The sequence below is a fragment of the Manacus candei genome, unplaced genomic scaffold (genome assembly GCF_025592945.1).
Source record: "Manacus candei isolate 608988 ecotype Guabito, Panama unplaced genomic scaffold, ASM2559294v1 h1tg000071l, whole genome shotgun sequence".
Taxonomy (NCBI): Eukaryota; Metazoa; Chordata; class Aves; order Passeriformes; family Pipridae; genus Manacus; species Manacus candei.
In genome coordinates this window covers 2125071-2147617 of record NW_026138119.1, presented here as the reverse complement: position 1 = coordinate 2147617, position 22547 = coordinate 2125071, and the positions used below count along the sequence as shown (strand labels likewise).

Here is a 22547-nt window from a genome sequence, read left to right as displayed (position 1 = left end):
GGCATTGTTGGTGGCATAGAAACCCTTTTTGTGAGCACCCACTGCAGGGTGGCACTGTCTCGGTACAGTGCTCCTCTCGAGAGCACAAGACAGTTCTCTGATTACAGGATGGAGAAAGGGAAAGAAAAACAGCAGCTGGCTGTGGCCTCCCTGCCTGCCTTAGATTTGCCACGACTCACTTGGGGTATGCAGGAAAAACTGTGGAGAAAATGCAACAATTTAGAAACGTCTTTTGTTTCTGAATAGGGTTGACAGTGGATGAGGAGCTCTCAGCTGTGTCATTGCATGGGATGTTTCACAGAAATGGTTACTATTTTGCTTTTAAGGATCATGTTCCTTTCTCGAGCTTCAAAGACAATCACCACAGGAGGGATAAGTGTGCTCTGTCCATGAGCCAGAAAGTCCATGTCTTCTTGTGTGTACTTCATATATAAGTAATTTAATGTTGTGTTGAATTTCTTAGGAGCTTAACTGGGTTATCTAACCAACAATTTTAACTTCTGTTACCCCTGTCATCCCAATTTGTTCATCACACTCCTACACACCAGGGGTGCTCAGTCTTGCAAGGATGGTGTTCTGAGACTCTTACACCTCCCAGACATTCCACACTGGATTGTGGAAGATGTTTGATTAACGACTGTAACACATAAGGAGACAGTTCTACAGGCTCCCTGTGTTTGTGTGGACACACAGATACTGGCATGAAAGCAGATAAAAACCAACAAGGAAATTCATGTAACAAATCATCAAAACATTGTCTGGAAGTGAAGAGGTGGGAGGATGTGGCAGAAGCGAACTCATCCCAACAGCTGAGAGTGATATGTTAAGAAACAGGGAAATATTTGCCAGTTACTGCAGCATCTTCCACACCACAAGGAAAGTCCTAGCTCAACAGAAAATCAGTGTGACAGGGATAAAGCCAGGGAAAAGCTATTGACACCCAGAGAAGAGAACAAACCTCAGCATATGGACACTCAGAAGTGTAGAGGAAGGGTGGAGAAGGCTGAGTCGGGAAGAGAGGCTGTGGCCATTAGAGCTGGAAATGGGTGAAGTGGAGCTCAGGGAAAAGCTGCTTATGGTCCTGCCAGGGCCGTGGGAAGGGACACGGAGCCCGTGTGTGCCACAGCCCAAATCCCGCAGCCCTGGCTCCGGGTGCCACATGGAAACTGTGGCCTCAGCCCGTGCTTTGGCCTCCCCTCCCGCCCTGTGCCAGTGCCGGGACGGAGCCACCCGGCCCCGCCGCACAGGGCACACGGCACCGAGCCCGAGCCTCCCCCGGCCCCCGGTGAAGGGCGGCTTTGTCCGGGGACTCAACAGCGCCTTGTTCCCTCGGGAGCGCCGGGCAGGCACGAGGAGCGGGAGCGGAGCAGGGGGCGGGAGCACCGAGCGCTGCCCAAACTCGCTGGTGCCCGTCTCCCGGGATGATGCCCCTGTCAGCCCTGACTCACAGCCCTGGGCCAGCGGGGCTGTCCGGGAGGGAGGGAGGGAGGGCAGGGACAGCCTCTCCTCCAGCCCGGATCCACCGGGAAGGCCGAGGGCGAGGTGCCCCTGGCAGCAGGGAGGGCACGGGCGGTACCGGCACTGTAGGGTACCCGTGCCCGGGGTCTCGGTGCCCGGGTACCCGTGCCCGGGGTCCCGGTGCCCTCCCGGCGGTGCCGCAGCCGCGCCCCGCGGGGGCGGGCGGAGGGCGGAGCTGGGGGCGCGCCGGGTCCCGCCCCGGGGGCTACCCTGCCCTGCCCTGCCCTGCCCGGCTGTGCCCGGCCCTGCCCGGCCCTGCCCAGCCTCTGCCCCGCGAGTGCCGGCACCAGGTAGGGCCGGGAGCGGCTGCCGGGGGTCCCCTCCGGGCGGAGGGAACGCGGGGGCTCGGGGGGGCCGGGGGAGGGAAGGGGCGGCCGCGGCGCCGGGATCCCGTCCCGGGGCGATCCCTGCGGCTGCTGCGAGGTCCCGCCGGGCTGTGCCGCCGAGCCCTTCCCGTCCGTCGGTCGGTGCGGGGCCGGGGGGGGCCGGAGGAGCCCCCCGCAAACGCCGGTGAAAGCAGAGCGAGCGGCCAAGGGAACAGCGGGGGTTTGTTTGCTTTGTTCTTTGCCTGGGGGAAGAATGTTTGAAAGCTCTGTTTGAATAGAAATTCCGCAAAGATGTGGACACTGAAAACGTATTTAAAATGTTTCCTAGGAAGAGTGGTAAAAAAAAAAAAAGTTATGGGGATGACTTGTTTCAAGGAGGCCTCATTAGTAAGTAGATCCTCTTGGAATAAAACTGCTTTGAATGTTATTTGCTTTTGGATGTAAAAAATCCGACTTTGCTAACAAGGATGATACTAGCATTGTTTCCCCTTAAGTCTCTTATTTTTCTTACTGATCATTACAATTTCCATTTTCCACTACCAACTCTGCATGATGCAAGTTTATCAGCAAACCAAATTTTCCTGTATTTCCTTTGTGGGAGTATGGCATGGCTCAGCTCAGGGTGTCCTGGGGTGGGGGGTTCCTGAAATGTCTCTTCTCCTTTAGGTTTCTCAAACTGTTTTACAGAACATTGTGTAACATCCATCTGGAAAAATGAAGGGAAACCCGAGTACTGAGGAATGGGTCTCGCACAACCTTGGCTGTTGCAGCTGGTTTCTCTTGTCCATGAGACAGTTTATTCCATAGTTTTCACTCCAGAGAGGTGGGAGATCACAGCTTAGCCTGTGCCAGGAGCAGAGAGCAGCAGAAGTCAGCCCAGTTTAACATCAGCTCCATGGGATGGCTGCTGTTGGCACCACAGCCCTGCCTGGGCTTGGTGGGGTTCCAGGCTCTGGGCTGAGCTCTGTCCATCCCTGGAGCAGTGGATAATGGGAATGCTGGCCTGTGCCTCGGCACCAGCCCGGGGTATCAGTGTCTATCCATGCCATCACTGGACTTGCTGGAGTGCTGGGAAGTCCAGCTCCAGGGATTTCACTGGAATTCAGTGAGAAGACAGGGCAGGAATTTTCTTTCCACCTCCTCGGTGACAGGGGTGGATGGTGAGCTGCTGAAATGTCGAATGTTTAAATACAGGGAGGGATTTTCCAGGGGTTGGTTGAGGGTTGAGATAACAATTTTAGTGAGAGCTGAGTACCTGCCGTGTCCCCAGGGGAATGTCTCCTGCTCTCATAAGAGTGGAGGCTTTCTCCAGCTGGATGAAATTCCAGTGCTATGGGGAAAACCCTGGGGAAACCAAACCAGCCATCAATCTTTGGCTGCTTCTCAATGTGGAAAGGTGACAAAGCAAAAATGCTGCTGCTGGTGCTAATGTAACTTGGATTTCACAGGCACAAATCCAACGTTTGTGAATTTGTTCCTTTCATCACCAAAGCAGGGATGGCAGCATTCCACAATCCAGTTTAATGGTTCTGATAATGTTACCAAGGGGATTGCTGCCAGCTCTGGCTAAAAGGCTGCCTGACATGTTCCATTACAGGGCTGCTTTTGCTGTTGCTTTCTATAATTTGGTGAGTGCCTCAGGCCTTTGCTGAGCTGGTGACATGGCCAGCAGTGTCACTGAGTGCTGCTCCTGTGGCAGAGGAGAGGGACAGGCCTTCCCACGGGCCAAGAAGCAGCTGACCCACGTGAGCCAGTGCTTTCTCCCACCCTAAATTCAGATAAAATAACTTTTTGTTGTCGGTTGGGTGTTTTACAGAATCCCAGTGGGAACCAAACCATTCTTAAAATAGCTCTGTCATGTATTTTGTACTCTGGATTTATATCTGTTCTCAGCTCACTTACAAATACAAGCTTTCCATTTTAATCCCAGTCTCAGACATCAGTGTTGCTACTGAGTAGCACGTATGTGAAAGAGGATTTTGGACAGGAATGTGCAGCTTCACAAACCAGCCCTTTCCCTGTTTTGCTGTGGAATCCTGACACCAAAAGAAACAAGATTTTTATTTTGAGCTGAAGTGGTCGAGTTTTGCAGTTTGGTTGCAGCAAAGCAGAACATGGTTAAACACAGGCACGAAGTAGATTGGGCACAATAACCAGGTACTGCCTGGGAGAAACAGCTGCTCTTGTTTTCTGTTCCCCAGCACTTGGGAACTGTCATGTGGATAATCAAGTTCTGAGTGTGTCTCTGCTCTGCCTGATTACTATCCAAAGCTTTTCCTGAAAAGGCAGAAGATTCTCATATGGGTGATCTGTGTGTAACAAGCTGTGTATTATTTCTGCTCATTAGTGGTTGTCTGGTTCTCCAGACCAGGTATTTGATATCCCTTCTAAAAATACAAACTGAAAAGAGAATTTTATATATTATTATTATTTCATATGGCCACTTGTAATCTCTTTTGGATCCTTTTGAACTCCAGACTCAAAAGGTGTCTTGTCCAGTGACACCCTTTCAAAGGTCATTGAGGTTTTGCATTAGGAAGAAAACCTCAAGTAATCTTTTTTTCTCCTTTTGGTGCAGCTCTTTGTGCACCTCTGTCACGTCATCTGTTCTGCTTCTCACAGCATCAGTTCAAGTCCGTGTCTTTTCTGTCTCTTAATCACTAATTAATCACTTCAGACACTAAGAAGCCTGAGGGAATCGGAAAGAAATGCTCTGGATGATTAATTCTTTTCCCATAAAAGCACTAAACTCGCAGGAGTTCTCAGCTGGAGCCGTGCTGGAGCTGTTTCCTTGTGTCAGACACGGCTCCCTAGGTGGGGATAGTGCACAGCTCTTGAGCTGCACGCTGCAGTCTGGCACTCGGGGAAGTGTTTTGCTGCAGGAGGCTCCACAAAGCAGGGGCAGTGGGAAAGGCAGGGCAGGCTCAGGCAGCCCCGGGGGCACAGCAGCAGAGCTGTCCCGCTGATCACAGCACGTGTTCAGACAAAGGGGAGGCTGGAACAGTGCTGGGGCAGTTTTCCTCAGCTCTGTCCGTGTGACTCGAGCAGTTGGGAGCTGTCGGGGTCGGGGGTTTCTGAACTGAAGGTTCGCTCAGGTGCTTAAATGAGGAGAGGAAAGGTAAATGAGCTGGTGGTAGAGGTGTCTGAGCAGACTGGGCATGCACCAGGCCTGGATTTCAGAGGATATGCTGCTGCCTCATCCCTGCTTCCCAAGAAGTCACGGATGTGGGCAGATTTCCAGTATTTACACTGGTGTCCTACACCCTGATAGCAAAAGTGCAGCAGCTGCCAGGGCAGATTCATCAGGCTCTTATTACCTGCCAGCCACTGCTGGGTGAGTCTGTGTCCATGTCCATCCCCTCCAGACCCAGCTGCACTGCTGGAATGTCCTGATGGCAGCAGGGAATGCTGCCCTCACATAGCACAGGTCCGGTTGTGTCCATCAGAGTCTGTGCTCTGCTGGTCCACGTGTGGATCCAGGGCACTGGAAGGCACAATGAGGCCCTGATAAAGCCCCTCACAGATGAAATCAGGTCAGACAGTGTCCATGAAATGTCAGCTCTGAGCACTTCACACCTGCTCAGGGAAGGAAAGCCTGGTCAGAGAAGTTAGGAAGGGCAGGAGCAGCCTTTCCCAGCGGGTGTTTATCTCTGATTATCCTCTAATGCTGCATTTGCAAGGTTAAGTAGAGCTCTGACATTAGTGGAGGCAAAGAGAGCCCTGGAGCTTTGTCCTGGGGTGCTTTGCAGTGCAGGACAGTCTGGAAGTGCCACATTGGAATGGCCAGGTTGGATCAAGGACAGCTGGTGGTGCCACTGGCAGTGGGAGTGGTTGGTTTGGTTGGCATTCCAGGGATTTCACACTTTCCTCTGGAGAGTGACCTTTATTTTGGTTTGTTCCGTTTTCCCCACTTTGGGACTTGGTGAGTAACTGCATCCTCAGTCAGGATATTCAAACCAGGTTGTCAGGGTTTTGTGATCAAAATTCTGGTTGGATGGTAGGGGCTCTGAAGATTTATATTTTTTTTTTCCTTTTGCCTGTTTAGAAGTGTTCTTTTCTGACTGCAGACTGTGGTTTTGGTCCTTCCTTTTCTCTTCTCCTCTCTTGTTCCTCATTCACCTCCCACTGAGAACCTGGAGAGCTGGACTGATCTCAGCTGATGTCCCAGCACAGTTGGAGAGGGAGAAACAACATTTGTCTGTGTTAGGACAGTCAGTCAGTGGGACACCATCCAAACCCAAAGTTTAAACATATGTTATTTACTGAGTGTTTCCACACGCAGTAAAAACACAGCTACAATTCCAAACAGTGCCTTTAAAACACTGGAGGAAATGAATCATCCCGGGATCTCTCAAGATGGACGGAGCTGCTGCGAGGAGCAACTCACACCATCGGGACTTTCCCTTCTTTCAGGCTCTTGGCTCTGGGAATGCTTGTGGTTCCTGCACACCAAAACCTGAATTAAAATGAAATAAAATTAAGAACTCCCCTCTGTTAATCGCTTGGCTGGGATAATTTTGGCGTGTGTGTTCGCAGCATTGCCCTCTGCTGGCTGTGCCCGGCGGGATGGGAGCCGGGCTGCCAGGGCTGGGCTGGAGCTGGGAACAGCCCTGGGAGCAGCTTTGGGTCTTCACCCACAGTGCCCACACCTGCCTGTGCTCAGAGAACTGAGAGTGGAAAGGGGAACTCTGACAACTCCCTCTGGCTCCACATTGATTTACTGGGAAGTTGGTGTTTGTGAGGGAAACAGCTTTATGGGAAATGGGGAACCAGGGGGGGTCCTGTCCCTGCTGGGCCTGCAGGAGCCTCCAGCACTGGTGTGTGCTGGGCAGGGCTGGGCAGGCCTTTGTCCCCCCAGCAGGTCTGGGTGTGCCCTGTCAGCAGGGGAGCCCCTGGAACCCTCAGCCCCATGTCCTGGGCCTTGGCCCTGGGCTAGAGGGAGCACCCTGGTTTTGAATGTGCATGAAGTGAACTAATTTCTGTTAATTCGGAGTTGCTTTGTGCCTCCTGGGGAGGTTCTGGATGTGGGAAGGTGAACTGTGTGTGGAGCTGGTGTGGAGGGTGGGAGCTGATGGAAGCAGGTTCTGTGCAGTCCTGCTGGTGAGGGGCTGTGGGACCTGCCCTGCTGTGGCCTAAGGAAAGTCATTTATGTGCTTCTTACACTCAGCCCTAACATTTGCAGGTCCTTCTCCTGTCCCTGTCCCACGGGTAGCAGTGACTTGTAAGTCCTTTCCCCCAGCTGCCTGTGCCTGGTGCTGCACGTGGAGCAAAGACCTCGTTCCACGCTTCCCTTTTGGACTCTCTCCTGGTTTCCAGCCCTTCTTCTCTGGCAATAATGTATTACTCTCTCCTTCTTTGGTTTATGGATCATGGATTGAACAGACTTCTGTGCTGCAGAGGAATGTATTGGCTCGTTCTCCAGGGAGACAGGGTTTGCACAAAGCTGCAGATGATTTCCCCTGGACACAGTCAGGGCCTGGTGACTGGAGGAAGAACATCTGTGTCATTTCCCTGCAGCTGACCACAGGCATGTCTTCACTGCCTCCCTTCATGTGTTCTGGCTGTCACCACCAGCTCTCTCTAGGGGCCATATTTTTGGGGGGGGGGGTAGTCCCATTTTAACACCATGGTTTATGTCTTCTGTGTTACATAAGCACTCCTAGAAAATATTTTTTCAGCGCTGAGCAAAATGATTTGTGTTTGAGCGTAACTCAGGATCAATTTTTGCTCCCAACTGAATGAGAGCAGTCAGTAGTTGCCAGTGATCCAGACTTCCCTGTGCTGTGTGTGTTTAAGTGCATGATTCAGCTCTCACGAATGCTCTCAAGGCAGGGCTCTGAAGTTGTATCAGCTGATTGTATCTGGGTGTGTTCAGAGGGGAGACCTTCATATCCTCCAGAGCTTTCTCAGGTGTAAGTAATGTTCTTCCCAATTTACAGCCCTGCAGCTGAGGAGAAAATCAGGCTTTTGTGTTGAAGTTCTCACCTCTGTGCATTGACCAAGCCCTCTGTGTTTACTAAGTGGGTCTATTCAAAAGGTAGAGACCAGAATAGAGCTGATGTGACTCATAGTGCAAACAAACAGCTGGAAAAAGTGAACAATACTCAAATCTTCTGGGCCTCTAATTCACCAAAGTGGTTTGGTAGGAATTTTAACTTAACAAATGCAAAAAAAAACCTGCTTGCCAGTTCACAGCTAATGCTGGGCTTCCTGTCCAGGGCTGTTGATCTGACTTAGGCAATTCAGCTTGAATTCTTTTAGATTTGTGGCTGTGCCTGTTCAGATGTAGCTGCTGGGAATAACTGTGCTGCTCCTCAAATAGGAGCTGAAATAGTGTGTGGAGTCACCATGGCTGGGGTAGGAGGAGGCTCTCCCGTGCCACTTTTTTCTTACCCCAAATAAGCTTTGTTTACTGGCTTCTTCAGGACGTGGAAGGAAAGGGGTTGGGTTTAGTTTTGTGTGTGTTTGAATTCAAGGCTGCCTGGAGACTGCAAACCGAGCTAATCTATGGGTTTAGATATTTTTCAATGCCTGTCCCCTTGGTAACAAAGCTGAAGTGCCCCCAGAGTTCTTTTCAGTGGTTCACTGCAGAGTCAGTGATGTTCTACCCTGCTTTGGCAGGGGGCTGCAGGCACAGGCAAGGGTTTCCTTTCCACTGCCCTGTCATCACTGGGAATCCTGGGCTGAACCCTCTGCCTTTCTCCCTGTTCTGCAGCAAGATGTCCTGAGTTTTGACTGTCAGAACTTCAAGGATCCTGTGGTGCCACTCACAATCTTTGTAAATTCATCAGAGATTTTGTGGATCTGCAGAGGCTCAGAGAAAAAGGAAATGGCTGTGTGGGCAGTCAGGCAGTGGAGATTCTGCACTTTGAGAAGCTAAACCTGGAGCAAGACAATAACTTCATTTGTGGTTTTGTTTAATTGATATCTCCAGTGTCACTGTTTCAGACAGTGATCTGGAGAATGCAGCTCTTACTCTGGTGTTACTGTGGCAAGGACAACCTGTTGATTTCCTTGGATTGATTGTACCAGTAGGATTATACCCCTTTGCCTCTTGCAAAACACAAGGATTTAGGGCTTTCCTGTAGCTGCAGCAGAAATACAGCAGCAATTTACTTCTTCTGGCACTTGGTATAGGAGGCCTGGAATGCTGGGACACAAGTGAGGCTTTCTTTTCCTGAGGACATATATTGTTATTTCTTTGGAGCAGTTCGTATTCTCCAGGCAATGTTTGGCAAATAAATAGAGGGACAGAGAGAGTGAGTTGGGTGGAAATGCAGCTATTTGCCCCCAAGATACAATCAGATGCATTTTTGCAGCATGACTGTAGGGTGGGTACAGACTCTACTAAGATTTACTGTTCTCCCCATACTTTAGAAATTCAGTCTGTATTTGTGAGTTATTTTGATGCCACCCATTAAATGCTCTGCAAGTGCCACCCTTCCCACCGTGCAGAAAGGCAGGAGTAGTTGCAGCAGTGAGCAGCAACTGTGTGTAACACTGTGTTGGCTGCAGCCCTTCCTGTGTGGGCTTTGTTTACGCAGCAAATTTAGACAAATTATCTGAACCCGTCACCAGCAGACACCGGAGCTGCAAATGAGCACAGCCACGTGGTGACCTCACTGCCACTGCTTGTCTCAGCCTCATTTAATCCAGCCAAGCTTTCCTGAGCAGCCCTGGGCAGGTAAGTCCTTGCTCTGTGTGTGTATTTTATCCAGGTGTGAATTGCCACCTAAAAAAAAACCCCTTGTGCTCATTTTTCTCTTGTAAGTGGCCAGTTACTTAATAAAATGAAGGTTTTCTGTCAGTATTGGATGATGTTGCTTTGTAGAAAGATAGTTTAGATACATCATGGGATGCTTTAGGTGGTGGTAGGTGTGAAGATGGGAGAGGATATTTGGTGTGGAGGAACCAGGCATTAATTATTCCCTCTAATGGACTTTGCAGTGTGATGAGGTAGAGTAAGAGGTTCCAGGCTCTGTGTCCACAGGTTTTCCCAAGGGAACAGGACATTCCTCTCAGTCTGGCTGTGCTGGGCCCTCTCTGAGCAGTGCAGAACTGGGCACTCCTTGGCAGAAACATTCAGAGGAAAGACAAAGGGCCCAAGTGCTGCTGGAGTTGGTTTGTGAGGGCAAAGGGGGCTGTGACAGAGGAGGGGGAGGCACAGACAGAGCTGAACGTGCAGGGCACAGAGGAAGGACTTGGGGAGGGAGGCAAAGAGAGCTGCTGATTGCAGGGTGGAAAAAAGAGGTGTTTTGGATTGGATACCAGGAGAGACAACAAGTGCCTCCAGATGAGAGGCAGGGGAAGCATCAGCAGCCAGGGCTGGCACACCCCACGGCAGGGAGGACGCACAGCAGGGCCAGTGGCAGCTTTGGTGGCCCTTCCTCTGAACCCAGCAGCTTCCAGCCTCAGGGAAATCCTGGAGCACTGCCCTGGAGGAGCAGCCTCCAAACTCTGCCTTTGGTCTGTGGGCCAGGCACAGAGACCTGTGTTGTACCCAGTGTTGCAGGTTGTGCTGGGAGCACAGCAGGACACCCTGGGACTGTTTCTCAGCCAGGCTCCAGCACAGCCATTCCTGGGTAGCCCTGTCCTGGTTGTGTCACTGCACATCTGGAGCCCATAATAAGTTGTTGTCTTCCCCTGGTTGCTCAAATCATTGGATTTCTTCTCCCAAGTTCTTGTTTTTATCACTGCACAGCCAAGTGTCATTTAGCTGATCCATCTGTGCCGAAACCCTGTATTCCAAGATCTCTCCTTGTTTTCCTTAAATAACTTCCCTTTGCATAAGAGCTTGGCCTTGCATAGCACCCTTTCTGGGACTGAGCTGGACAGTTTTAGTAAGAGCAGCTCTCCCTGTGCCTGTTTTCCATGTCTCCATCAGGACATCCCTCTTGTAGGGCCCTGGTGATCTCAGCTGGCCAATGCCCTCAGTACAACGTCCAGAACACACATTTCTGGGGCTCCACTGAACAATGCAACATTTGCTGCCAGCAGTCATAAATCACACCAGCTGTTGGGGTAGATTCACACCTATTCCCTTCAGAAATGGCTCAGATTAATTCATTTTACAAAAGAACACTATTTATTCATAGCAGCCCTCTTTCCCTCTTTTGCCTGTATTTACATTCTGCAGCTTGTTGGCAATGCAAGCTTGGATTAAAAAATGCCAAGTTAATTAGAAGACTAAATAAATTGTTTTTCAGAACTATCATGTATACACATATCTGCAGATTCCAGTACATCCTACAGTGGGATGTTAACAGAGAAGATGATCCTGGGTCTTTCCACCCTCAAAAAGTCTGTGAGGTTTGCCCAGCTGTGGCACTATACAGGTATTTAATTTATGAATAAAAAGCCCAAAGTATTTTTCCATTTGGAAGGGACCCATCTCTTTCTAATGTTATGCAACCCAGACATCTTGGTTTGGGTTCCCTGCAGCTGCCAAAGCCTTTCCCAGCTGCCTTCCTTGGAGTCAGGGTTCCAGCATGTTTTTCACTGGGTCTCGGACCTCTGACACTCTGAACTTCCTTCCCAGAGATCAGAAATACCATCAGGACTAACACATTGTTTTTATTGCCTGTGTCAGTCTGAGAATTTCCAGTGAAACTTTTAAAGGTACATTGCCAAGGTGACATTTCCAAACAAAATGCATCAGCTCGGACAAGACAGAGACAGAGTATTCTCCTGAGGGAGAAAAGAGAAAATATCCTCCTGGAGAGTGGAGAAAGCACAAAGCGGGGTCTGCTCTGTCCTCTGTGGAAGTTTTGTTGTGTGGCTGGAGAGTTTGGGCCCTTATTTAAGCATCCTCTGAGAGATTCTGGAAGTGGGAAGCTCCTCCTGTCAGGAATTCACCCCTGTTAAGAGCAGAACTGAGCAGCAGCACACCTTGTGTGGCTGCTCCATTCCTGAAGGGCCACAGGGAAAGTTTCCTGCCCAGTCTACGCCCTGCAGACGCTTGGAAAACGTGACAGATGGGTTTGCTGAGGTGGGAGATGGTTGGAGGAGTGATCTCTTCGTTGGTGGCAGGTGGTTGGGATGCTACAATCAGCCAGGGTTGTAATTCCGTTGGACTGAGTAGGTTGGACTGAGCAGGCTTTGTGTTCCTGCACAGGGTGTTGCTACACCCTCAGAAGTACTTGGTTGTGAAATGATGGAATTATTGAATGAGCTGTTGTTCTGTTGCCTCCCAAGCTCCAAACACCCTTTTGTGAGCACAGGAGCTGAAATCCATTGGTCCACCCCAAACCCCACAGTGTCACTCTGACAGGGCCACGTGTGGAAGTTACAGTCGGGTGCAAAGCAGGGGCTGAACTTTGCATCTCGCTCCTCTGACAAGTTCAGGGAGGTGAGGCCGCATTCCCTCCCCCCTCAGGTTGTTCAGATGAATCCTTTCAGTGCTTGTCTTCTCCAAAGTCTTTCCCTGCATCCAGTGCCAGCTGGAGCAGCCGTGCTGTTCCTCTGTGTCCCATCAACTTCCCAGCTTTCAGCTGACAAAGTGCTGCCTCTGCCGCCGATGTCTCTTAATTCCTTCCTCTCCCGTTGGCCTCGTGACGGGATATTTGGCTCGTTTGCCCCTGGCTGAGCCGTTGGTAATGGATAGCATATTGTCTGGAGCTGGAGCCTGCTGGGATTCAGCCTCTGAGTGGCTGAGGAGGCTCCGAGATTCCAAGAGCCCTGTTTGCACAAACATGTTCCGCCCCTGCACTGCCGAGGGGGTGGGTGTGTTTGTCCCTGATAAAAGATTGGCTTCTGCCCTTCATCTGCCCCAGCAGCGAGAGGAGGCAGCTGGGACTCCCCACAGCTTCTACAGAGAGGGGAGAAGCCCATTTGCTCCTAGAAATGGGCAAAAAGGACTTCAATTATCTTTTCCTCACCATTTTCTGCACGATGGCTCTGAAGCTGAGCTGTGTCAGCTCCATGTCCATGGCAGGGCTGGGATATGTTGTTACAGCAGCTGTTGTGCTCTCAGCTGTGGTAAGTGATTAACATCCCAATTAAACCCTGGAAAACTTCTGGGGTTTAGGTACTTGTAAGAGTCCCACTGTCTTTTAACTCTCTGTCCGTGCGGTTCTGAGGTGGGAGTTTGGGAGAAGCGGAGTCGGGCTGACTGGACTCACGGCGATGAAGTTCATTGTTCTCCATCTTTGAGGTCTGATTTCAGCTTAGGAGTCACTGGTACCTAACTTGCTGTTTTGCTTTCTAGTTTGTAACATCCTTTATTTCTGCCTTGAAAGCTCGGCATATTGTCCTTTTGTCCATCAGCTGCTGTGAACTGTCTTCTTTGTCAAAACCCTGGATGCTCCTAATGGAATATTTGAATGTTTTCTTCCCTGTTACCTGATAGCACCCCAAGGCATGATGTGATCCATGGACAAACTTCACTGCCAATGCAATAGAAACATTCCATTTCCTTCCAGAATTACCAAAGGGAATTCTTTTATAATAGGGAAAAGTGTTGATGATGTTTGTTAAAGTAATGGATATTGCATAGTGTGAATATATTGCATAAGGATGGCAGTAAACATATTAAACCAAAATTGCAATGTCCTTAGGACAGGATGTTGTGTAAATTACTGTCATTCCTACAAGGGACAAGTTACACAGAAGTTCTGAAGTAACTTGCCAGAACAGAAGAGCTTTAAGAAACCTGTTCATTACCTAAATCTGATGACATTCACAGCATTTTCCAGAAAGAGCTGGGTAAGATCACACTGGTTTTAGGAAACCTGTAAACAATGTTTGTGCAAGATGTGCAATGTGCAGTTAGAAGGGATTTGTTTCCGAGAGTCTGGAATGTCATGCAGCATTTATAGGAAAGGGAATTAGCCCTTCACTTCTGTGCCATATTGAAAAGTTATAGGTTGATAAGGAAAATTATATAGATTAAAATCAAGAGAGGTGGACAACAAACAACGAAAATAGAGTCTAGGAAAGGGTAAGTCAGGAACTGAAAATTAACAGTGATCAATGCGAGAGAAAGAAGGAATCTTTGCCCTTGTTGCCTGGAACAGTAAGTTAAGGGGTCAGAAGCAATTTAATTTAAACACACCCTTCCCTGTATTCTGCACACTGAGCCCCATCCTCTGTCCCCTCAGCCTGTCACCATGGTGGAACACGCCGAGTTCCTGAAGGCTGGCAAGGAGCCCGGCCTTCAGATTTGGAGAGTCGAGAAGTTTGACCTGGTCCCAGTGCCTAAAAACCTGTATGGAGACTTCTTCACAGGAGACTCCTACCTGGTGCTGAACACCATCAAACAGCGCAGCGGGAACCTGCAGTACGACCTGCACTTCTGGCTGGGTGAGTGAGGGGAGTGGCCTGGCAATGGGGAGCCCAGAGCGACCCCTGAGCCTCCCACTGCCCCTGCCCTGGCCAGGGAATGCCACCCAAGGAGATAAAGAGCCCAGCTGGCAGCACAGGAGGTGCAGCTCGGGGTGGATGTAGCCCTGCTCACCTTCAATATTTGCAGTGGTGCCTGCAGTAGTGAGTAGGGCCACCTCTGCTCCTAAAAATACCTTCTCCTGATCAAGATGACACAGTAAGTCCCTGTTCTGCTGAGGTTCACAGGAAGGACAGGATCTGAGGTGAAAGGGGTGGCTGAAATCCTTTCTACCCCAAAGGGTGGAGGTTGGGTGTTACTCTCCTGACTCAGGGAGTGGGATTTTCCCGTCCTACCTGCCTGCTGCAGTAAATGTCACAGAGGGCCACATCAAGGCTTCCCCCACATCCTGCAAACCCCAGACCCTTTGGCAGCATCCTCCAAGCTGTTGGCTTTCCCTGTTTCAGGTGATGAGAGCTCCCAGGATGAGCGAGGGGCCGCTGCCATCTTCACGGTGCAGATGGACGACCACCTGCAGGGCAGGGCCGTGCAGCACCGCGAGGTGCAGGGCCACGAGTCCCCCACCTTCCTGGGCTACTTCAAATCCGGCATCAAGTACAAGGTGGGTGTTCACTGGGGCTTTGTGGCACCTCTGGGAATGCAGTTTGCAACAAATGGCACCCTGCCCTCCTCCCGGGTCTCAGGAGAGTGAGAAGTGCCCTTTTTCCAGTTGCTTAAAACCCATTCTCAGCCAGATGTTTTCAGTGAGTTGGAACAGGGTGGAGAACAGCAGATCCCACTGGGAGAGATTTGGCTGAATTAATAATACACAAGAAAAGCCCCAGAAAATTTTAGGAATCAAGGTTTTGTTTTTCTTCGAGAAGCAGAGGAAAGAACAGTCCCAGGACACCTGGAATGAATTAAAAAAGCAGCAGAGTTGATGGGAAACGCCCACCCAGGAGATTTGACTTCTCCTCACTTGCATAGCAGTTTGACCTTCCTAGACTGTTTCTGTGCTGAACCCTCCTCCTCAGCATGTGCAGTGTTTTGGTAAAGCAGATGAACAGTAGTGGGAGTTTCTCTTCTCTGCCATCACAGTGAAGTGGGATAGAAGTGAAAACATGCAGTGAAGAGCAGTTGTGTCTGTGGGAGTCCAAAGGCACAAGGAAAGTGGTATCAGGCCAAATGCTTGCGAAGTGCCCACATTTCCTCATGTCTAAGACTTTCCTGGGCTTTCTGTCGTGCTTATCTCCCACTCATTTGTTGTTATTTTCATTCACTTGAATGTGGTTGTGCTTTTCTTGAGGATAAGTGACATGAGCCCTGTTGCCTGCATGGATAAGGAATTCCAAGTGTTTCTTTATCAGCAGAGAGGGTGAATCGTGAGGTTGGGATAACCTGTGGTAGGCAGGACATGTTATACACATGGCAATACACTCTTCAGCAGTCCCAGAGTGAATCCTTGTCCCTGTGTTTTCCCTCAGGCTGGTGGTGTTGCTTCTGGCTTCAGACATGTGGTCCCCAACGAGGTCACTGTGCAGAGGCTGCTGCAGGTCAAAGGCAGGAGAACAGTGCGGGCCACGGAGGTCCCTGTGAGCTGGGACAGCTTCAACACAGGGGACTGTTTCATCCTGGACCTGGGCAGTGTGAGTACCATGGAAAAGGCAGGTCTGGCAGATTTCCAGGGGCAGGAGCTGTCCCAGAGTCACAGAAGGGTTTTTTTGCCCTGCTCTGGTGATGTCTGAAGCAGCCTGACATCGGTCAGTCCCAGCCATCGAGTCCCATCCCATCCAGAAAGGGGCTTGTCACAGTCTGACAGATTTTCCGCTTTCCCCCAGAACATCTTCCAATGGTGTGGCTCCAACAGCAACCGGCAGGAGCGGCTCAAGGCCACGGTGCTGGCCAAGGGCATCCGGGACAACGAGCGCAACGGCCGCGCCAAGGTCTACGTGTCCGAGGAGGGATCCGAGCGGGAGGAGATGCTCCAGGTCAGTCACTGCTCCAGTCTGTGCTGCAGGGGGAAGGGTCAGTGGGATGGGTGGGCAGGCTCAGTGGTGTCTTTCCCTGTGAAGTGTCAGTGGTGTGATCACACAGCTCGGTGCAGACTTGGTTCTCTGCATTGCTGGGACATCAGGGTGTACTTACACTGTTGGTCTGGAATTTTCTTCCACTTCTTCCCTTGACTGGAGCATCTGGGAATGAAGGTCCCCTTGGACTGGCTGATAATGATTTTTCTCTCTCTCTCTCGAGGTCCTGGGACCAAAGCCCACTTTGCCACCAGGAGTTTCTGATGAGACCAAAACCGACACAGCCAACAGAAAGCTGGCCAAGCTCTACAAGGTAACGAGGTCCTGACATAACACTGGGGAGAACAGAGTGCTCTTTGTTCACTTAGATGGGGCTGGAATAGCAGAGAGGAGTTGAGCTGATCCCAGTCCTGCTCCTGCCTCACTCTGCTGTTGGCTTTTTATCAAGCCTTGTGTATGAGCCTTGGTTGCTCACACCACGTGTCCACGTGTTTTTGGTGTCCTTATCACCACTGTGGACTGTAGGGAGACAGTAATGATGGGGTGAATCTCTGCCAGAATGGTTTGTAATGTGGAACTTCACCCCTTAATCAGTACAGAAACTCAGATTAGTAACCCCACTCGATTCAGGGAGGCCTGTTCTCAGCTACCCTCCATCCTCGAGTGCAGTTGGTTGGCTCTAGAAGGTATCTCTTGGCTGCCTTTGCACCAAGGATATTTACCACTTTGGACCAATCTCTCTTTGGTCCCAGCAGTACCTGCTTTGCTGGAAGCACTTGAGTTCTTCAGAATAAGTGTTATGTTTTTGTCATGCTGTTTCTGTGTCAGAGGTATCCTGTTTGAAAACAATAGTGCCTGCAGAGCCAGTGCATTCAAATGTATTTCCCTTCCCCTGCCTGAGTTCTGAACTGGGGGGGGGAGCAGGGAGTGCCTTGTGTGACCTCTGTGCTGTGTTGTCACAGGTCTCCAATGGGGCTGGGAACATGGCAGTGTCCCTGGTGGCAGATGAGAACCCCTTCTCCCAGGCAGCCCTGAGCACAGATGACTGCTTCATCCTGGACCATGGCACAGATGGGAAGATCTTTGTTTGGAAAGGTACCAGAGACAACCAGGGAGAAAAGAGTTAATGTCATAAGTAGAAAGGCAGTTGTGTGTTCTCTCAGCCATCAAAAAAGGCACAAAAGAGATCAAACACTTGTCATTTGCTGTTTGGCATCATTTATGTGGGAGGCCTGGCCCTTCTACTGTTGCAAAAGGTACCTGGGGCAGTTTCTTCTTTGGGTAAAAAAAAATTGACCTCTTTTCTCTCTGTTTTCATCGAAGGCAAAGGTGCCAACTCTGAGGAGAAGAAGGCAGCACTGAAAACAGCTTCTGAGTTCATTGACAAGATGGGTTACCCCAAACATACCCAGGTAAGGAGGTGCAGCCCTCCTGTGACCAACCCCAAGCATGGGGGACACTTCTCTGCCTCACGGGCTGGGGACTCCACTCCTGGCCTTTCAGGGAGCTCCTGGTTTGGGTGATCTGCTTTTCTGCAGGGAGACACTGCAGTGGTGCTCCTGGGCTAACCCTGCCCTTGAACAGCATTTCCCCCAGCACAGCTCATGTTCTCGTGTCAGATACTCTCACCTTGGCCGTGCCCTCTCTCCAAAGAGTGCAAAAGAGAAGGGGTAGATAAACCTTGGGGAGATGCTTCTAAGGGCTCATTCATTTCAGATCCAAGTCCTCCCTGAGAGTGGTGAGACACCTCTGTTCAAGCAATTCTTCAAGAACTGGCGGGACAAGGACCAGACAGAGGGGCTGGGCCAGGCCCACGTTTCTGGTCACATTGCCAAGATCGAGCAGGTCCCTTTCGACGCGGCCACTCTGCACAGCTCCAGGGCCATGGCTGCCCAGCACGGCATGGAGGATGATGGCTCGGGCAAGAAACAGGTCAGCAGTGCCAGCACCCCTCTGGGGAGCTTCCCAAACTTCTCTTTGCCCCTCGGTGGCATTCCTGCAAGAGCAGTGGGACAAATGGAGGCCTGAGAGCTGTCTCAGCACTGAGCTTTTGTGAGCACTGGGGCAATGTTTAACACCAGAAATGCCAGCAGGGTCTGGAGAGCCCTGCAGGTAAGTGGTGGTGATTCTGTTAATTCTGACCCCACAGTTTCCCTCATTCCTCCTCCTCCTGGTTGTTGTACCTGTTGCCATCACGTGTGGGGGGTGATTCTGTGGGAGCACCTGTCCCATCCACCCTGTGCCCGTCCAGACAGGGCTGGAGGTGGGACTGAAAGGGCTGAGCGCCCTCCGGAGGTGCCGGCCAGGGTTTGGCTGTTCAGAAGTCCCGCGGAAAGCCTCGGAGCTCCCTTCCCTGGAGAGGGACGGGAATTGTCCCGTTGTCGGGTCCATGGCGCTGTCGGCCCTGGCCCGGCAGGGGGCGCTGCAGCCCCGCGAGCGCCGGGATGCGGGATTTGGGGATGCGGGATTTGGGGATTTGGGGATGCGGGATTTGGGGGATGCGGGATTTGGGGATGCGGGATTTGGGGAACGCGGGATTTGGGGAACGCGGGATTTGGGGAACGCGGGATTTGGGGAACGCGGGATTTGGGGAATGCAGGAGTGGGAGAAGGGCTCAGGGCTCGAACTGACGAGGCATCTCCGCTGCTCCCGCCCCAGATCTGGAGAATAGAAGGCTCCGAGAAGGTGCCGGTGAATCCCGCGACCTACGGGCAGTTCTACGGCGGGGACAGCTACATCATCCTGTACGACTACCAGCACGACGGCAGGAAGGGCCAGATCATCTACACCTGGTGAGGGAGCTCTGCTGCACGCCAGGTCTGCCTGGAAAATGGATCACTGCTGCTCCCCACTTACAGAGGAGCCTTGGGGAGTAAAATTTCACCCTGGATAAGTATCCCTTGCGAACAAAACACTCCCTCAGAGGTGTGGGATGTTTCACTTGAAGTGGAACAATGGAGGGAATTCCTGTGCTAGCTTTTTTTAGCATCCCCCCCCCCAGTAGTAGTTACTCCCTTCTTTGGATCAAGCTCTGCTGCTTTTTGCAGAGTTCCTACACCTTTGAGATCACTGTAAGGAACTTCTGATACTCTGCTGTTGTGACTGGGACAGTTCCCAGCCCGTGTCCTTACGGAGGAATTTTCCAGTCAGGCTCACAGGGGTGGTTTTGCTGCTCCTCAACAAGCAGAGGGCACAGGCAGAACCCCTGAGTGAACCCCAAAGGGACACAGCCTGCCCAGGGGCTGCACGTGTAACTCCTGATCCCAGTGCCAACAGCCGTGTTTTTAACTGGCTGCTGGAAAGAACAGGAGACTGGGCTGGAGATCCTGCAGAGGTGTGCTGCTTATCTAGCAAAGGTTCTTGTCTCCCCCTGTAATCCCTGTGCTGCAACACAGGACAACCAGTGTCTCCTTCCTGTTGAGTGAAGGTTTGGGAACTCAGGTTTTCCTTAACTCCTCTGGATCTCTGTAAGGTGTGTGTGTGTCTGGAAGGGCTGAAAATAAAGCTGGAATTTGGCCTTGTCTCCCAGGCAAGGAGCTGACTCCACACAGGATGAGATTGCAACCTCTGCCTTCCTCACAGTGCAGCTGGACGAGGAGCTGGGAGGCAGCCCTGTGCAGGTAAAGGAACAAACACAACCCAGCAGAAACCAAACCCCAACTCTGTGGGAATAAATAATACCTGTATTACAGCCCTGCCCCCAGCTGGGTACCGTGTGGATATTCCAGCTGCAAAGGCCATTTCTGGTACCTCTTGTGCTGCTCCAAACTGACAGCACGTTTCTTTCTCTCCAGAAACGAGTGGTGCAAGGGAAGGAGCCACCTCACCTGATGAGCATGTTTGGGGGCAAGCCCTTGATTGTTTACAAGGGGGGAACCTCGAGGGAAGGAGGGCAGACGGCGCCCGCGGAAACGCGGCTCTTCCAGGTCCGATCCAGCACCTCCGGAGCCACCAGAGCTGTGGAGGTACGTGCAAGGGGAAGAACTCTGGTGTTGTTTGGACAGGCCCTGATGGGAACATGAACCCATGGAACAGGACTGGGCCATTGTGACTTGTGCTGAGCCCATTGTGTGACAACAATGCTGAAAGCAGGAAGAGCTGAATTCCCATGGAACTTGTGCCAGGGCACGGGTTCAGAGTCCCACTCCTCTGGAAGAAAATGCACACAAAACCCTGTGCAACAACACAGAGATTAAATCCTAGTGAACAGGTCCAGGGGAGGTACTCCAGTAACTTCCCAAGTTTCCAGCTTCAAGATGGCCTGTCCTTGCTGACACAGAGGAGATGGTGTTGGTGACTGAGCAGTGTCCCAGCAGGGAACTGCTCTGCCATGGGCTGCCCAGTGAGCTCCTGCATCTCCTGACATGGCCACAGACTGGCAAAATGACAGAGCAGGCACTACATGTCCTGTGCACCTGTAGATCACAGAGAAACAGTTGTTTGCTCTTCCCATGTGGCAAGTCTAACTCATCGCCTGGATACAGGGAACACACATCTTACAGCCTTACACGCTCCCAGGAGTGTCTTGTTTGTGGGTTATTCAACGATAGGTTCTGGTTTTATTTTGAACTAATGGGCTCTGGGTAGAGGATGGTTACATCTGACACCTGCAATGATCCTTCTTTTCAGCTGGATCCTACTGCCAGTCAGCTGAACTCCAACGATGCCTTTGTCCTGAAGACTCCCTCTGCTGCCTACCTGTGGGTTGGCCAAGGAGCCAGCAACGCTGAGAAATCGGGAGCACAGGAGCTGCTGAAGATCCTGGGAGCTCGCCCAGTACAGGTCTCTGAGGGCAGAGAGCCAGGTGAGGGGGTCACAGGGGAGCCTGAGTCAAACCATAATAACCCTGCTGTGGTTTCCATGGACAAGTGAAGCACCAGCCTCTCTCTTGCAGACAATTTCTGGGCAGCCCTGGGTGGGAAGGCCCCGTACCGCACCTCCCCCCGGCTCAAGGACAAGAAGATGGACACCCACCCCCCGCGGCTCTTCGCCTGCTCCAACAAGAGCGGGCGCTTCACGGTGAGTCCCTGACATCAGTTACTTCAACACCCCCTGCCAAGGCTGGCAGAACCTGAGTCCCAGCTGCTCTGAGCCACCCACCATCGGTGTCACCCCTGCTCTTCCTTTGTGCTATTTCTCCTGTACAGGTAAAGTGGTGCTTGAAGCCTGTGCTCACCTTAACCCTCTGTTTTCCAGATTGAAGAAGTCCCTGGAGATCTGACTCAGGATGACCTGGCTACCGATGATGTGATGCTCCTTGACACGTGGGATCAGGTACCTCACGTTTCCAGGGTGACAAGGGGAGCAAAGAACAGGCACAGAGTGGCTCTGGATCAAGACCCAAATTACAACAGCCAGCAGTGCTGCTGTATAATAGACTGTGCTTAAATCAGCCACAAGGCAACTTACTGAGTTTGAATGTTCTATGTAAAAATGTTCAAACATCTGCTGCTTTCCCCTGGTGTTAAACTAGTGTAGAATTCATTCACAGATCTACAATTTCTGTAGATAAAATGCAGGCAAAAAGCTTCTTAGATCAAGTGATGGCTTTGGTCTCACTGGGTCAACACCCCAGGCACACCCGACACGGGGATGTTTGGGTCTGTGTCACCCTCTGGTCACTGAGATTTTGTCTAAATCACCCCTTCAGAAAGAGAGTGTCACTGAAATAATTAATATGCTTTTTTTTTTCTTTAGGTCTTTGTATGGATTGGGCAAGATGCCCAAGAAGAAGAAAAGACTGAGGCACTGAAATCTGGTAATGTCACATTTTCCTCTCTGAACTATCCCTTTCTCCCTTTCCCACTGTCTGCTCATGAGGCAGGCCATCCACATCCTACAGACCACAGGGTGAAAACTTTTGGGGGTTGGTTGGTTGGTGAAGTGGAGCAGCCATTCAGCCCCGATTCACTCAGTGAGGTTCCCTCCTCCCCCAGCCAAGCGCTACATCGACACCGACCCCTCCAACCGCGACAAGAGGACCCCCGTGACCATCATCAAACAGGGCTTCGAGCCCCCCACCTTCTCCGGCTGGTTCCTGGGCTGGGATGACCAGTACTGGGCTGTGGATCCCCTGCAGAGAGCGATGGCAGACGTGGATGTCTGAGAACAGGTTTGACACAGAGCCAGTCCAGTGCCTTCAGTGTCTCCGAGAGCTCCTTCCTCCAGGATGCACATTAACGAGGGAATGATGTTAAATAGCCAAGTAGCTGTGCAATAATTTCCGAAAACAATCACGACCGGTCATTGACCCTCCTCCTTGCTTTGATTATATTTAATACAATAAAGCTTGTGTGAAACATGGGAAGAACAGAAATGGTGGGGTTTGTTATGAAGAAGAAAACATTAAATAGCACC

The 22547-nt window shown here is 51.1% G+C and overlaps 1 protein-coding gene across 1 annotated transcript; it reads left to right on the top strand.

The window, feature by feature from the left end:
• Positions 1–12604: 12604 nt before the first annotated feature.
• GSN (gelsolin) lies at positions 12605–22506 on the top strand. The gene is made up of 17 exons (XM_051807513.1): positions 12605–12821; positions 13943–14144; positions 14631–14785; positions 15648–15809; positions 16002–16151; positions 16414–16503; positions 17153–17285; positions 17514–17602; positions 17907–18122; positions 18849–18982; positions 19720–19810; positions 19985–20155; positions 20820–20994; positions 21085–21209; positions 21387–21464; positions 21888–21948; positions 22127–22506. The coding sequence occupies exons 1-17, from the start codon at positions 12687–12689 to the stop codon at positions 22294–22296; spliced, it is 2337 nt and encodes a 778-aa protein (XP_051663473.1). The 5' UTR covers positions 12605–12686; the 3' UTR covers positions 22297–22506.
• The last annotated feature ends 41 nt before the right edge of the window (positions 22507–22547 follow it).

Bases quoted from the DNA above. Each gene is read 5' to 3' on its own strand.
- GSN (XM_051807513.1), top strand. From the start codon at position 12,687: ATGGGCAAAAAGGACTTCAATTATCTTTTCCTCACCATTTTCTGCACG. The intron at 16,152-16,413 runs GTCAGTCACTGC...CTCTCTCTCGAG, and splicing joins AGCGGGAGGAGATGCTCCAG to GTCCTGGGACCAAAGCCCAC. The intron at 18,983-19,719 runs GTGAGGGAGCTC...CTTGTCTCCCAG, and splicing joins GGCCAGATCATCTACACCTG to GCAAGGAGCTGACTCCACAC.